This window comes from Urocitellus parryii, chromosome 9, assembly GCF_045843805.1.
Source record: "Urocitellus parryii isolate mUroPar1 chromosome 9, mUroPar1.hap1, whole genome shotgun sequence".
In the NCBI taxonomy this organism is placed as follows: domain Eukaryota; kingdom Metazoa; phylum Chordata; class Mammalia; order Rodentia; family Sciuridae; genus Urocitellus; species Urocitellus parryii.
In genome coordinates, this window is record NC_135539.1 from 30260885 (window position 1) to 30277128 (window position 16244).

General features: G+C 36.7%; 2 protein-coding genes across 2 annotated transcripts in view; one reads left to right on the forward strand and one right to left on the reverse strand.

Moving 5' to 3' along the window:
- LOC144256959 (cytochrome P450 3A9-like) overlaps positions 1-16244 on the forward strand; it is a 45244-nt gene that overhangs the window by 19715 nt on the left and 9285 nt on the right. The window contains exons 8-13 of the mRNA XM_077802896.1: positions 4757-4884; positions 6022-6088; positions 8848-9008; positions 9234-9460; positions 11505-11667; positions 11996-12072. Of these exons, the coding sequence (XP_077659022.1) occupies positions 4757-4884; positions 6022-6088; positions 8848-9008; positions 9234-9460; positions 11505-11667; positions 11996-12072 (823 nt within the window). The remainder of the gene's footprint in view (positions 1-4756; positions 4885-6021; positions 6089-8847; positions 9009-9233; positions 9461-11504; positions 11668-11995; positions 12073-16244) is intronic.
- LOC144256869 (olfactory receptor 2AE1-like) lies at positions 12866-13804 on the reverse strand. The gene has a single exon (XM_077802583.1). The coding sequence runs from the start codon at positions 13802-13804 to the stop codon at positions 12866-12868; it is 939 nt and encodes a 312-aa protein (XP_077658709.1).

Here is a 16244-nt window from a genome sequence, read left to right on the forward strand (position 1 = left end):
TCACCATTGTTAAAACTCAGAAAACTCATTATCTTTTAACCGTCAGCTTTCAAAGTCATTTACCCTAAACAAACACTACTGTATTTTCTATTTCTTTAGCTTTGCATATGATGTATACATTATAAAAATGGTGACATGGAATATGTGGTCTTTTGTGATGCAAAGTGATATCATTTAGCATTTTGTTTCCAAGTGAAATATATATCAGTACTGCATGTTTATGGCCAAGTAATATTCCATTGTATAGATACACTACAATTTAGTTATCCTTTCATCAGTTGATAGACATTTATGTTATTTCGACCTTTTGGCTATTATGAATGGTGCCGTTATGAACATTAGTGTGAAACTTGTTTGTGAACTCTAGTTTTCAATTTCATCTGAGTGTATACTCAGGAGTGAAATTGCTGCATTACAAAGTACTTCTGTCAGCGTTTTCCATAATAGCTGTACCATTTAATATTCTTACCCAAAGTGTATGAGGGTTCCAATTACTTCACTTATTTTCTAACACTTCCTGTTTCCATCTCTTCTTTTAGACATTGTAGTGCATGTGAGATGGCAAGTTATGTGGTTTTGATTTGCATTTTCCTGTTGGTTACTGATAACAAGCAATGTTAATCACTTTTTATTTGTTCTTTTTAGATATGCATGACATATTTATAAAAACATAAAGTATACCTTATTCTAATTAGGATGCCAGGCTTGTGGAGGTACATGATGTGGAAATTCACTATGAGGTGTTCATCTATGTACATAGGAAAGATAATTCAGATTCATTATTTTAAAGAATGTCTATCCATATCTTTTGCCCACAATTACCTGAAGTATTTGTCTTTTTGTTTTGAGGCTTAAGAATTTTACTGGTGTGAGTCTGTACCATGTACAACCAGAGGAAGGAAATCTTGTGCTCCATTTGTGTACAATGTGTCAAAATGTATTCTACTGTCATGTATAACTAATTGGAACAAATTAAAAATAAAAGAAAAGAATTTTAAATAATTTAATTGAAAAAATATGTCTTCATATATTCCTTACACAGTTTCTTATCAGATTATGATTTGCAACATGTTTTTCCTATTCTATAGATATCTTTTTACTTTCTTGATAGTGTCCTTTGAAGCACCAAGTTTTTAGTTTTTTGCAGTTTATTCCTATCATGGGAGGTTTTACATATCCCAACCATTAAAATGAATGAGCTGGATTTCAAATTCTTCAAATGTATTAATCTCAAAGCTGTAGTGTTCACAAAAGAAAAGCAATTGACAGTATATGCATGCAATTTGATGCCATTTATATAAATGTTAGAAACTCAACAGGTCTTGGAAACTTAACATTTAAATGATATATGATTTATGTCATTTCCTTTTATTGTTTGTGCTTCAATTATCAAATATAAGAATTGATTGAAACCGTATGGACTTACATACTTTTTTGTTTACTACTAAAAATTGTAGTTTAGCTCTGATATTAAGGTTGCCCAACCATTTTAATTTAAGTTTTACATTCAGGGCCAGGTGAGGACAACATGTTATTCTTTTGCATGTGCCTATGTAGTTGTTCCAGCACCATTTTTTGAAGAGTGTCTGCCCCGTTCAATGGCCAGGGCACCTTTCTCAAAATTCCATGGGCCATAGACATGTGGGTTAATTTCTGGACTCTAAATCCTATTCCATTTATCTATATGTTTACCCATCTTGTAGGACCACATTTTATTTTTGCTTTGGAGTAGGTTTTGAAATCAAGAAATGTGAGTCCTACAACTTTAATCTCATTTTTCAACATCATTTTAGCTATTCTGTGTCCCTTTGAATTCTATGTGAATTTTAAATCAACTTGCCAATTCCTCGGAAGAAGCCAGCTAAGATTCTGTTACAAAGTTCGTTAGGATCTGCAAATCAATTTCAATACTATTGCCATTTGGACAATATTAAGTTTTCTGATCCACAAACCTGAGATGTTTTTCCTAGTCATGTAGATCTTCTTTCTTTTATTTCAACACTATTTTGTAGTTATTATTGTGCTTGTCTTGCACCTTTGTTAAATTGATTCCTATGTATTTTATTCTTTTTAATGTCATTGAATATAGAATTATTTTTTAATTTCTTAGTTTTTCTTTTGGTTGCTTATCACAGTGTAGAGAAATGCAGTTTATTTTTGTGTACTGATCTTATATCATGAAATGCTGGTGAACATGTTATTACTTACAGTACTCCAAGAGAAGTGGTGAGAGAGGGATGCTTGTCATGTTCTTGATTTGGGGTGAAACTATTAAATTATTAAGCTACAAGTTTTCATAGATATCCTTTATCAGGTTTACAAAATTTCATCCTAGTCCTAATTTGCTGAGGGTTTTATCACAAAAGAGTGATTTTGAGGATTATTTTTCCAGGGGGAAGGTTGGTTTTGATTTTTATCAAATGTTTTTTTCTGCATCAATTGAAACAATCCTCTGTGTTGACTTTTTATTTCATGGATTTGGTGTATTACACAACCATTTCCTGTGTTGTCTTTGCTTGGTGTTAGTATTAGGGTAATTTTGGCCTTTTAGAGTATATTCAGAAATGCTCTTTTAATTTTGGAAGTGTTTGTGAATAATTGGTATTAGTTCTTTATTTTCTAGAATCTACTATTAAAACAATCCAGATCTAGGCTTGCATTTGTGAATAATTTTCTATTACTAATGCAATCATGTTACATTTTACAAGTTTATTCAGGTTGTATATTTACTTCTCAATCAATTTCTGAAGTTTGTGTCTTTTAGGATTTTCTGCACAAATATATGTGAATAATCAGATTGTTAGAATTCTTTCATAATCCCTCTCCAATGTTAGTAATAAATTCTCCTTTCATTTCTCTTGCTATTCATTTCTGTTTAATATTTATTTTATTTTTAATTAACATGTATGAGTTATGCAAATAAATGGGGTTCCGTGTGATGTCTCAACATATATACACAGCATACACAAATGAAATAGAGCCTTTCTTTATCCACCTTCTGCCATAGCCCTTTCCAACCTTTAATAATCACTATTATACATTCAGGTCAAATAATTTTACCTTCCACATATGAGAAAGAACATGTGGTACTTGTACTGATGTGTCTAGTTTAGTTCATAAGCTGAATGTCCTCTAATTCCATCCACTTTTAGCTACAAAATACAGGATTTCATTCTTCTTTATGGATGAATGTTCCATTGGGCATATATGTATGTGTGGGTATATATATTTTTTATTTTAATATATATTATAAATACATAAATTTTATTTTATAATATATAATAAATATATATATCACTTTCTTTATCCATGCATTGATGGATACCTAGATTTAATGCACATCTCAGGTATTCAGAATAATATAGAAATAAATCTGGATGTACAGATGTTCCAATCATTTAGATAAAAATAGATTAATATAAAATATGTTTTTTATATCTATAGAGTATTACATTTATAAATGATATATATTTCCATAATATAACAAATTTTATAAAACATAATGACCAAACACCCAAGTAATCCAGTTTAAAAATAGGAAAATGCTCCAAATAGTTATTTCTCAAAAAAAAAAAAAATACAAATGACTTAAAAATACATGAAAAAACGATTCAATATCACTTGGTGTCAGGGAAATGCAAATCAAAACTACAATAAGACATCATCTCACCCTGGTTAGAATGACCATTATCAAAAAAGAAAGAATGAATGAAAAAATAACAAATGCTGGTTAGATGTGGAGAAAAAGTTCTCTTACATATTGTAGGTAGAAATGTACACCACTCTGGAAAAGAGTGTGAAGGACCCCCAAATAAATAAAAGTAGATATACCTTCTGATCCAGATGCCCACTTCTAGTACATATTGAGAGGAAATATCATCATATGAAACTGTTATCCCTTTGTATTTCTTGGTCAATCTGGCTAATGGTTTGGCGATTTTTATGATATTTTCAAAGGGGTAAGGTGACTTATAGACACCTTTTGTTTTTGTCAATTTTATTTCTTTTCTATTTCATTTGTTTCAACTTGGGTTTTTATGATTTTCTTTCTTATGCTTGCCTTTTGTTTAATTTCCTCTTTTCACCATTTTATGATTTAACTTAGACTATTGACTTGAGAACTCTCTTTTATAAAACCTATACATCTGTAGCTGTATGTTTATGAGCGCTGCTTTTGCTACTTATCCTAAGTGTGATATAACATGTCTTCACCTTAATTCACCTAAAAACAACTTCTAGTTGCCTTTGGATACCATCTTTCATGCTTGACAGTTGTATCTGGAAGTTTTATGGTTAATTTGCTTTTTTGTCTGAGTTTCCTGATTTTCCATCTGTTATTGATTTCTGGTTTCATTTCTTGACAGCTGAGGAACATAGGCCAAATTGTACCTATCCTGCCTACTTTTCCTTGAATGCATAATTAATTATAGCACAGACTATGAACTGGTTTACCCAGAGACCCTATTCCAATACACAAAAGGGTAAGGGGCCAGGGAATTTAATCCTCTTCCTTTGCTCAGTCCAGTGGCATTGATGGGGCCACTGATCTCCTGCTATGGTGACTGAAACCCCATGTATGAAGTGCCCTTGCTCAGCCATGAACCAGACACCAGGTACTGGCCACAGAGGGAATGGCTTCTGGTTGAGAAAACTGATGATTTTTCTCTTCTGTATTTTTTAGAAAATAATCAATGCTCCTGGGATGTTACCTTTTCATCAAGGTTTCTCTTTATTTTTTCTTTCACTTTCTTTCTAGTGATATTTCCATTCCTTAGACCAGTGTTTCAAGCATTAAATGTCTACAGGTTTTCAAAAAGTGCTCTGGATTTTTTTAAAAATGCTGTAATGAGGATGAAACAAAAACGCCTAGAAAATAAAGAAAAGGTAAAACCTGGTGGTGGTGACATGACAATGTTCGCTTTCTGATCATTTATTTGCTGTGTACATCTGACTTGTGCATATACAAATGTACATGTAATTTTGTAAGTGGTGCTGGGGATTGAATCCAAGGTCTCATATATGCTAGGCAAATACTGAATCACTGAGCTTCATTCCCCAGAACCTCTCTGTACATTTTTTAAAGTTGATGGAATACATTACGATTTGCACTGGAGAATTTTTACATTTTGGTTAGAATGAAGATCAAATTTAAAAAAGGCAAACTGATAATGAGTAAGATTGACAATGTTTGATACAATAATAGACATGATGTTATGTCTTGAAAGAAATATCATTCAAATAAAAACCTTATCATTTCCCTCCCATTCAGTAAACTGTCAAAATAAAAATCCTATTTCAAAATGATTTTACTGTTAAAAAGTATTCCCCAAATCTTAGACTGGTGAACAATCATTACAATTCCAAGCCCTTTACATCTTAGTTGGCACATTCTTCAAAGGAAGGTCCTATTGGGCACCTGGTGAAGTATGTGTATGTTAAATCTGAGTCTTTTCCTGTCCACAATCAGGCCGTGCTCTTCAGTGACCATCAAGGTGATATGCTAACCCAGCTTTGCCTTCTGCTTTGCCTGGAGGTCAGCACAAGAATGTCTCCAGGTCAGGGAGGCAGGACAGCCATTCCCAAGTGTGACTGAAGATTGAATCATGTACCTAATGGGTGGAGAATTTGATGATATACAAACAAAAGCTAGTAATCATCTTTGAAACTACCAAGTGTATTCAGTGTGGCCATTGAATAAGAATTAAGGCAAAATAAAAGAATTTAAGTCCAGGACCACTTTCTGGGGAAGCAGGTGTGACAGAAGAAGGAGACAAACCCAGCATTAGGGAGAGAAAAGACCAACGGATATTGGACACCATAGCTGGATTTCTCTCAGGAAAATATCCTGTTTTCCATGGTTTATACATGCATGTTTTGTTCACTTGTGGGTTGTGCAACCCTACCCAGACTTCTGGACTTAAAGGAGCCATATTCTAAGAAGGGAGGTGAAATGCTACATTCCAGATTTACTTCTGACTTTATGACTGATTTAGTCATTTCCATTTCCATTTCTGCTTCCAGAACCGCATTGATTTTCTCCAGTTAATGATTGATTCCCAGAATTCCCAAGACAAGGAGCCCTACCAAGGTAACCAAGAATGTTTCATGGTCCATTGACAGGGAAATTCAAATAAGCAAATTATCCTGAAAATATACACGTTTTCTAGAGAAAATAGATTTCCACCAAATTGCAGGAAGATACACATTTGGATATTGCAAATGGTGCCCACATGTACTGTCTAGAATCATACAGGTGTAACAAGGCTCAAAAATTGAAGGGAAACTAGGAGATAGCATTTCAGTCATGAAGTTAGTCTGTTATCTTTTTACCATTGACATCAGAACAAATGCTGATTCGCAGCCTCATTCAGATGCACTGAATCAGAACCTCTACCTGGATATTTGCATTTGTACATCCAATCAGGAGGTTCACTGTCCCAGTAGTGGTGAGGGTCAATGGTAGTACTGGGTGAAAATGTGTTCACTAGCTTCATCTGATATTAAGATTAACTTTTCCCATGTAATTCATAAGAATGTTGTGGGGGAAACCTCCTATACTGTGTAAACATCCTATTCCTCAGCATACTTTCACCAACTAGTTTTATCATACATGGATGATTTTTGATAGAAAGCATTTGAATTATGATGTTTACAAACTGCTGTCTTTATCATTCTATCATCTACCATACATTTATGAGTTGGTATTAGATTGTAAGAGAGTTCCATTCTTATTTATGTCAGTATGATGTTATATACTATGTATTTATTCTCTTGCTATCATTTTTTATTTTGATGGTCAAATTCTCTTGGGCTTAAGTCTTTTAACAACTTCTCCCTTCTCCTTCTGTTCCTCCTCCCTCTCCTCTTCCTCATCTTATATTTTGATTGTTAAAATTGAATATATTTTATAGCAGTTTTAGTTTCATAACAAAACTGAGAAGAAGGCATAGAGATTGCCCATATCCATTTTTTTCTCTAAATTCATATGTTTCCCCCATTACAAACGTCCCTCACCAAAATGATATATTTGCCATAATCAATGAACCATCACAGATAAGTCACCTTACCCCTAAGTTCATAGGTGAACATAAGGGTTCTTGAGTTTGTACATTCTATCAGTTTTGATACCTATATAATGATATATATCCACATTGTAGAAACATACACAGTATTGCATGTTTTCTCAGATTGTTTTGGGAGAACATTCTTGCTTTCTGGTGCAAGAAACTCTAGGTTCCTTGTCTATTTCCTCTGATCAGGCCTGGAATCACCCATTTTTTCTAGAAGCCCTGGCTCCTTTAAGTGAGAGACGGTATTAGAAACCAAAATCTGCAAGTGTAATGTGACCATTACTACTGTAGTTTCTTCTAGAACTTTTCTCTGAACAGAGATATGAAAATAAAATATATTAGTGCAGACTGAGCAATATAAATATTTCTATGTGAGTCCATATACATAGTTGAAACAGTAATACTCTCCCTGATTCCACTACAACTTTCCGTGGTGAATGAAGTACTAAATATACGTATTGTTCATACAGTAAGCACTGGACACGTGGCCACGGAGCTTTTGGCATGTAGGTAATGTTACTGAAGAAGTGTACTTTCTATTGTCATTTAGATTTAATTCATTAAAATTTAAATTTAGATAGACGCATATGGTTAATGGCTACCAGATTGTACTGAACAGTTGTAACTTAAGTTTATAATCCCATTTCATTTCAGTATCATTGGGTTTATGCCAGTAGTGGGGAAAACTCGATTTGATTTTTCCCACAATAGCATCATAGAAAGCTTCTGTAAGCTAGAATTCCATGTAGATGTTTCTCACACTCATTTTGCATTATTTTTTGTTATGAATTACATGGTTGGAATGTATACCATGTTTCTTTCAGGTATTCGAGTATCAACAAATCCTAATCATTTCTCCAATCAATGAGATGAATACTTGAATGTGACTTTTCAGGAGAAAAGTCAAGAGAAACAACACTTTCTATCACAAAGGCTGTTTGATGATTATGAAGTTCAGCAAATAGAGGGGATGTGTACTAGGAAAGATGACATTCAGCCCAAGATTGATAAGCAATGTTAATTCCACTCACTGAACCCCATCTTCCTATGGCTTCTGCCTAATGCCCTGTATCAACACATTCTTTCATGTGTGATTTTAATACCACTCATTAGACTCTGGTTAATCACTACTCTTCTGGGGTTATTTTCTCTGTATACTTTCTACACACCCTGAGATCATCCATTTTGAAGACTGGTGCCCCAGATCTTCTATTACCTGATGATTCTTAGGCTAGTTTGTGAATAGAGTTGACCACATCTCGTGAAAGTTCAGATTTCAATTTGGTAGCTCTAGAGCGAAGCTTGAAACTCTGTGTTTCTAATAAGCTCCTTGAAGCTGTTGATGCTGCTGGTCCATGGACCACAGTTTGTGTAGAAAAATTTCTCTGTGGCTTAGTATTGTGTGTCAATCATGGCCTTTATTTTCCCTGCAAAGATGCCAGTATTGCAAATGCTTTCAAGGTTCTTCAACCTACATTTTAGATATAGTAAGTTTATTTTTTTCCCAGGGGAAGAGTGCTACCCACTATTTATAGCTAAACAACTTTCATGATATGCAAGGCACATTTGAAAAATACTGTTTGTTTGACATCCATACTGTCCCTTGAAATCACCCAGTTGTGTTCATGGTGAGGGGGTGGCAGAATGAGGAACATTATGAATTGCTCTTCCAGTTTTTCCTCATGGGATTTTGGATCATCATTCTGATTTATCTTCATGTAAACTGTAAAGTTTGCATGAACCTGCTTAGACTAAATTGTCTTTCCTCTCCTTTTAGGTCTATCTGATCTGGAGATTGCAGCCCAGTCTATTATCTTTATCTTGGCTGGCTATGGAACCACTAGCAGCACTCTTTCATTTATTATGTATGTACTGGCCACCCACCCTGATGTCCAGAAGAAGCTTCAGCAGGAGATTGATGAGACTTTGCCCAATAAGGTGAGTGAATGGCACCTGGAGGGGAGAGGAGAGGTAAAATCTCTGGGCATCTCAGTGTGCCATTGGGCAGTTCTAAAATTATGATGGTTATTAAATGCTTTGTAAATGCTATGGTATTTTACCAATATGAGTTATTTGAGGAGCTCTGAAAACATCAGTGTACTGTGTCAACAGAGTTTTAAGTCATTTCCAAATCTTAATTTACAAAAATTTCTTTCTTGCCAGGCACCTGTTACATACGATGTACTATTTGAGATGAAGTATCTGGACATGGTGGTGAATGAAACTCTCAGATTATATCCAATTATTGAGAGAATTGTGAGAGTCTGTAAAAAAGATGTTGAACTCAATGGGGTGCTCATTCCCAAAGGAACAAACGTGGCTATACCAATATATTGTCTTCATCAAAACTCCACGTACTGGCCAGAACCTGAAAAGTTCTACCCTGAAAGGTACAGGGCTCCTGAGAAAGGAAATCCACCCTTAAGAGGCTGTTTCACACATATTCTGAGGTCTTTTAGTGCAGATGGCATACATGTGATTTTAAAATTTTCTTGTTTTAAGAAAATTTTAAGAAGTCTTTTACAAAGTGGTAATTGTTTTAGAAAACAAACATTAGAAAAAATAAATGACTATAGCCATTTAAGGCCCTAGAATATCAAGATAAGACCTATCTATTATTAATGTGATAAATGTCAGTATGGACATTTTTATATAAATGTGTAGTTTTTAAGGACTGAAATGTTATCACATTTCATTTGATGTTGAACTGTTTTTTATTTTATTTAACAGTAATCTGTGAACCTTTCTGCCACTTGAGCACTCTCTTATTTTAGGTGCTTATCTTTTTTAATCGTTTTAGGGTTTCTGTCCTGTTCACTTTAGCTCCTTGAATTTTCTACCAGCTTTAGGAAGCACTTCTATCTTCCACTTGATTAAACATTGCTTCCTGGTTCCTCCAGCACAATTGTTAAATACAAGTTAAGGCCTGAGAACCCCCCACACCCACACACCCAGATGGTTTAAGCAGCCTCACTGAGGATGGAGAGAGCTCAGATCCTCTGAGTCTTGTCTCTGGAGTGTTCTGGGCCAGCTTCTCATACTCTCCACAGTTGATGACTCTTTCAAAGCCAAGTAACCTGCCCCCAAGACACCTGAGATATTCATCCTTAAATATGTCTTGACCTTGGTCTTCTGAAAATTTGGATCCAACCTCACAGTTTGCACTCTGGAAAGAGTTACTGTTTTCCTGTTGTTGTGCTGAAGACCAAAATAGAGAAAGTTTTCAGGGTAGTGTCTGGGGGGTCAGGTGGCATGGGAACAAGACTTCTCTTGGCCCCTAACTTTACACTTCTTGATTAGAGTGACCTTGTCTTGTTGGTAATGAGTTCCTCAATGCCAGTTTCCTCCAATTTCAGCACTTCCAACTTTTGAACTTCACAGATACAAAATCAGAGATCACACGTCTCTTTGATTCACTGAGGCATGATAAGATACTAAGTGCTTAAGGTGCATCAGGGACTAGACCAGGATGAGGAAAATTACAAAGATGTATGGTATGGAGGACTCCTGACATACACACAAGCATAATCTACAGACAGTAGTTTGGAAAACGCTTTCAATGCTTCTGCATCTGCTCATCATCTGCCCAAACAACTATCAACCAACCTCATCAGACCCTCCACACACCACACACCCTCCAATAGATTCCATGTTACTTTGAATCACAATCACCTATAAATTTGCCAAAATGTTCTCAAATATATAAGAATTCATTTAAAAACCATCACAATGTCATTATCACTTTCTCCAAATCAACACTTTCTCCTTAAAGTAATCAAATAACTAGGGCTCAATTTGAATAAAACCTGGGTTTAACATTCCAGGAATTATTTGTAACCTGATGAGACAGACTCAGAAGACAATGATAATATTCTATGGGGAGAGAGGCAGAGACAGAAGGAGAAGGAGAAAAAAAGATGAATGAGAAGGAGGTAGAGGAAGAGAGGAATTGGGGAAAAGAAGGGAGAGAGGAAGGAAGGGAGACAAGAAGATCCAGAAAAAAAGGAGTATAGAGAAGAGAGGTAATTATAGTGGGAGCATTTTCTCCTCCTTCATCAATAAAAATATGAAATGCAGGAGTGGGAGTTAAGGCAGGAACACACTTTTCTTCATTTATATGCTCATTTTCTAATTTTTTCAGAGTGTGTATGGATCACAATCCTGAATATAATTTCAGTACTTAAAGACATATTTTCTTTTAAATAGCATTCATCACATCTTAACAAGACAGAGAGCTCCTCTAGTGTAAGGAGAATGAAAAAGTTCTGTAGGTTTCAATTCTTATAAGCATAGTCACAGCAGGATTTCAGTGATCATTCCACAAAAGAATCCTGTGTTTTGCTGCTTGTGAATGTTTGGGAGACAACCCCAATTATGTAGGTTTCATAGATTTATGTCTCAATAACTTGTTTTCATCTACTATTGTGGAATCAGGTTCAGTAAGAAGAACAAGGACAGCATCAATCCTTACGTATACATGCCCTTTGGAAATGGACCCAGAAACTGCATTGGCATGAGGTTTGCTCTCATGAGCATGAAACTTGCTCTCATCAGATTACTGCAGAACTTCTCCTTCCATCCTTGCAAGGAAACACAGGTCAGGACACTTTATGAAAAAGTAAGGTCTTGTGGGTAGTTACATTTAGTTGAGGAACCTATTTAAAGAAAAGTATCTGCTCATCCAAAGACTCTCTTTTGAGACACTTGTGCGATGTTAGGCTTCTTCAGTTTTGGAGCTCTATATCTGTGGCTTTATAAAAACAAGAGATTAAAGATCAGGTAGGTAAGGAATCCAAGACACAAGAGGCTGAAAGTAGTTTTTACATGTTTGTATAGCTTTATTGTCTGAAATGTACCTTTTCCAATTCTTTCTGTTGTTCGGGTTTCATTTACTACATCTAAATATACTTGCTTAATGTTTGCAGATTCCTCTGAAATTAAGCAAGACACCATTTCTTCAACCAGAAAAACCCATTGTTCTAAAGGTTGTGTCAAGAGATGAGCCTGGAAAGTAGAGTCTAAATCTCCCTGAAAATCTCTGCTCTGTTCTTCAAAGAAGATGTACATCAGAACAAAAGACATATTGATTTTCTCTGTGAATAAAAATTGATATTGAAGTTGGATTTATGGGTGGATGATGCTCTTGAGTTACTAAGGAGGCTGGACCTTTGCTGGGCTTGTTCAGTGTCTGTGCACAGTATTATGTGTTGTGTGATGGAAAGGAGGTGACCATCTGTGTGCCAGATATGAAGACTCAGCCTCTCTGGTTTTTTGGGGATTCTATCCACCCACCTCTGCACCCTCACCTCTTCATATCTGCCCTTATAAATTCTTAAACACTGATTCAGTAACTCAAAAGATCTGACTACAAATATTTTATCATCAACTTTTTCTTTCAAAACACGCTTTATTTCACAGGTTTCTAACATTAATCAACAAATTCTAATTTTATACTCCCTAAATAGTCTTTGCTGTCATGATTTACATATGTATTATCAATAAAAATAATGATAGAAAAGGTCTTTATATATTTATCTTAATATTTTTAGAGTATCACTGAATTTCATATGTCTACTTTAAATGGGATTTGTAAAGGTTTTTCCATAATGCTCTGAAGGATTATAGACACATACACAATGCTACTTGAATTCCTGCATCTCAGTTAAAATAGTGAAGGTATACGTAAACCACTTTATTCTTGGGATAGTCAAAGTACATCATGGATCTGGATTCTTGAAAATTCTTAGAGGTTTACCCATAATAACACTCTATACTTGGGCCAACTACAGGTGTAGTCATTGGGTGATAATACCTCTCCTCAACACTCTCCTCAGAGCCTTAGCTACATCCTTATTCCAGAGAGTATAAATCAGAGGATTCAGTGTGGGAGTAATGATGCTATAGAACACAGAACCAACTTTGTCTTGCAGTGGAGTGCGCTGGGACCTGGGCCTCATGTATGAGAAGATGCAGGCACCAAACCAGAGAGAGACCACAATGAAGTGGGAGCTACAAGTGGCAAAAGCATTTCTTTTACTCCCAGCTGAACACATCTCTATGACACTGTGCAGGATGAAGCCATAGGATGTAGAAACCAGGATGATGGGGAGGAGGAGAAGCACGATGCTACAGATATACACTGTGGTCTCATAGACGGTGACATCACCACATACCAACTTCACAACAGCTGGATACTCACAGTAGAAGTGGTACATTTTCCGAGATCCACAGAAGGGAAAGTGCATCAAGATGACTGTGTGAATTAGGGAGTTCAGAGATGCCCCCAACCATGAGGTGAGGGCCATCATCAGTGCCACCTTCCTGCTCATGAGCACAGTGTAATGCAGAGGATGACAGATGGCAACATACCTGTCACAGGACATGAGAGCTAGCAGAAGACACTCAGCACCACCCAGAGACAAATAGAGGAAGTGCTGGGTGGCACAGCCCAGGAAGGAGATGGACTTGCTGCCAGACAGGTAGTTGGTAGCCATCTTGGAGATGGTTGTGCAGATGTGCATCAGGTCCATGAGGGAGAGCTGGCTGAGCAGGAAGTACATGGGGGTGTGAAGCTCACGATCCACACAGATGAGGAGGATGGTGAGGGTGTTGCCACTCAGTGCAACAAGGTAGACCACCATGGTCAGGCAGAAAAGGAAAAGGTGGGTTGGGGAGTCATTGAAGAGCCCTTCAAGGATGAAGTCTGCCAGAGACGTCTGATTCCTCAGCCACATGGTCCCTTCAAAGTCCCTGGGGAAACAGGGAGTGGAGACAAAGTGTGATGCCAGAAATATGGGATCCTGTGTACAGGGTGATAAGCTCTCTTGATCCCAGAAAACATTAGTGAAGAGTTTTTTCTCTATTTGTAAGTATCCAGAAACTGAAATTATTGAAATTAATTTTTTTTTCAAAACAAGACAAACCTAAAATTTGTCATCATGATTATGGTCATTTGAAATTCCAAGATTCTATTAAGGGCCAGAATTTATGACTATTCTTACTAAATATAGGCCTATGTGTGTGTAATCATGTGTATGATTTGTGTTAGTGTGTGTCTGTGTTTGTATGGTTGTTGGATGATGTTTCCTATTTTACCAGGCAGGTTCTAACAAGAGCAGCTGAACCACTAAGATGTTTCTAGTTATGCATGTAATTGTTATTGGTTGTGTTCCAGAACTTTGGCCTTATTTCTTTGTGGAAGCTGGTTAAGGAGTTGGTATACTGCTGTCATGTTTAAGTCTGATGTGGAAACTTAAAGTCTACAGGACAAACAGTAGAAAGGGAAGACAGTACAAAGCAGGGCAGACAAGAGACAGACGAAATCCCAAAGCATGAGCTGTGACCTCACAAGAGAAAACAAAAAGAGTCAGTCTGTTTGCCTATAGAATTAGGCACTAAGGTTCTTCTTTTTGTATTGGCTTTTTTGAATTCTACAAAATATTAGGGTTTCTTTTGACATAATTAAAAAGCATAAAATAGGCCTTAATTCAGTCCCCATACTTCCCCTTTCCCTCTCCTCCCTTCCTCTGATCCCTTCCCTCTGCTCTTCTGATCTGCTATTTATTTATGTTTTTTTTATTAGTTACTTGGTTATACATAAAGATGAGATCCATATGGTATGTTCATACAGGCACATTGGAAATTTAGGTCAGATTTCTAATGAAGCTGAATGCACACCCCTAGCCCAGAATTCCAAGAGCCTAAAGGAGAATCCTGGGGAAGATAGAGCAACTGCAGGCCCAGCCACTGCTCCCTACCAGTGAGGTGTGAGCCAGCAGACCAGCAAAAATGTATTAGTACTACAGGATGGCTGCTTCCCTTCTGCCCTCTAATCTCCCAGGAAGCTCCTCTTGAGACCCACCTTAAACAGAAACGATGGATTAGAGGGAATTTGGTGAGATGTAGTTCATCCTAGAAAACGTCACACATCGCAAAGTCACTGCAGTCCATCTTCTGCCCTTTTGGTACACATGCACACCTCCATCAGTCAGGTTAACCTCCAAATACAAAAATGATACCTGTGTAACTAAATAGAATACATCCAGCATGAAGGCAAACACAATAACCCTTTCTCCAGAAGAAAATCCAATGTTCTTTATTTTGCCTAGGGGAGACATTCATTCCTCTGATACATGCGTTCCCTTTAATATCCTGGAACTTCAAAATTTTCTGGATAATATATATGAAAAATATTCTTATGGAAACCACCCATGGGATAGAGATTCTTATTCAAAAAAGGGTTAACCAGTAGTTTGGATATCAGCCCCTGTTTCCTCACTCAGTCCTGGCATCTGCCCAATATATCCATGAACAAACTGGACATGGCATCAGGGGTAAAGTTTATCCCTGGATTCATCATGATAAACTTACACTCACCGAGGCCAATCTGTCTGAAGCCACTGCTGAATACCCATGGCTAACAGCAAAGACCATCGTGAGTTCCCAACATCGCACCATTCCCTGAGGTGATCAGCCAGCCACTGCATAGCACATTGATGACATTGGACCACATTCAACATGAAAGGGACATTCCTTTTTTTTCTGGACTGGACACTCACCCTTGGTATGGATTTTCCTTCTCTCCTGAAATGCTTCTGCCAGAACTACCATCTCTGGACTCACAGAATGCTTTATTCACCATAAGGGTATTCCATGCAGCATTGCTTCTGAACAAGGAGCTCGATTCACAGCAAACAAGTGTGTAATGTGGCCTGTGTTCATGGGATTTGTTATACTTAACATAGGTCCTCCATCTTCCCGAAACACAGAACCTGATAGAATGGTAAAATACCCTTGGAAGACTGCCTCAAGCAACACCTAGGTGGCAACACCTCTCATTGCTGGAGCAATGTCCTCCAGGATGTGATACATGCTCGACGTCTGCATCTAATTTATGGTACTGCTTCTCCCACAGCAAGAATTCATAGGATCAGACCCCCAAGAATTCAATGGATAGAAATGAGAGTGTGTTCTCTCCCTATAAGATTGATGCCTATGAACCACTAACATTTCTGTTGTGCTGCTTTAGAAAACTCTTAGCCACAAAGGGAGAGATTCTTCCACCCAGACACAAAGTGATTCCATTTTCTTATGGAAACAAGAAAGAAAAACTCATTACTACCACCCACTGAATAGAGATTCTTATGCAAAAAAGGGTTAACCTGAACTTTGGAT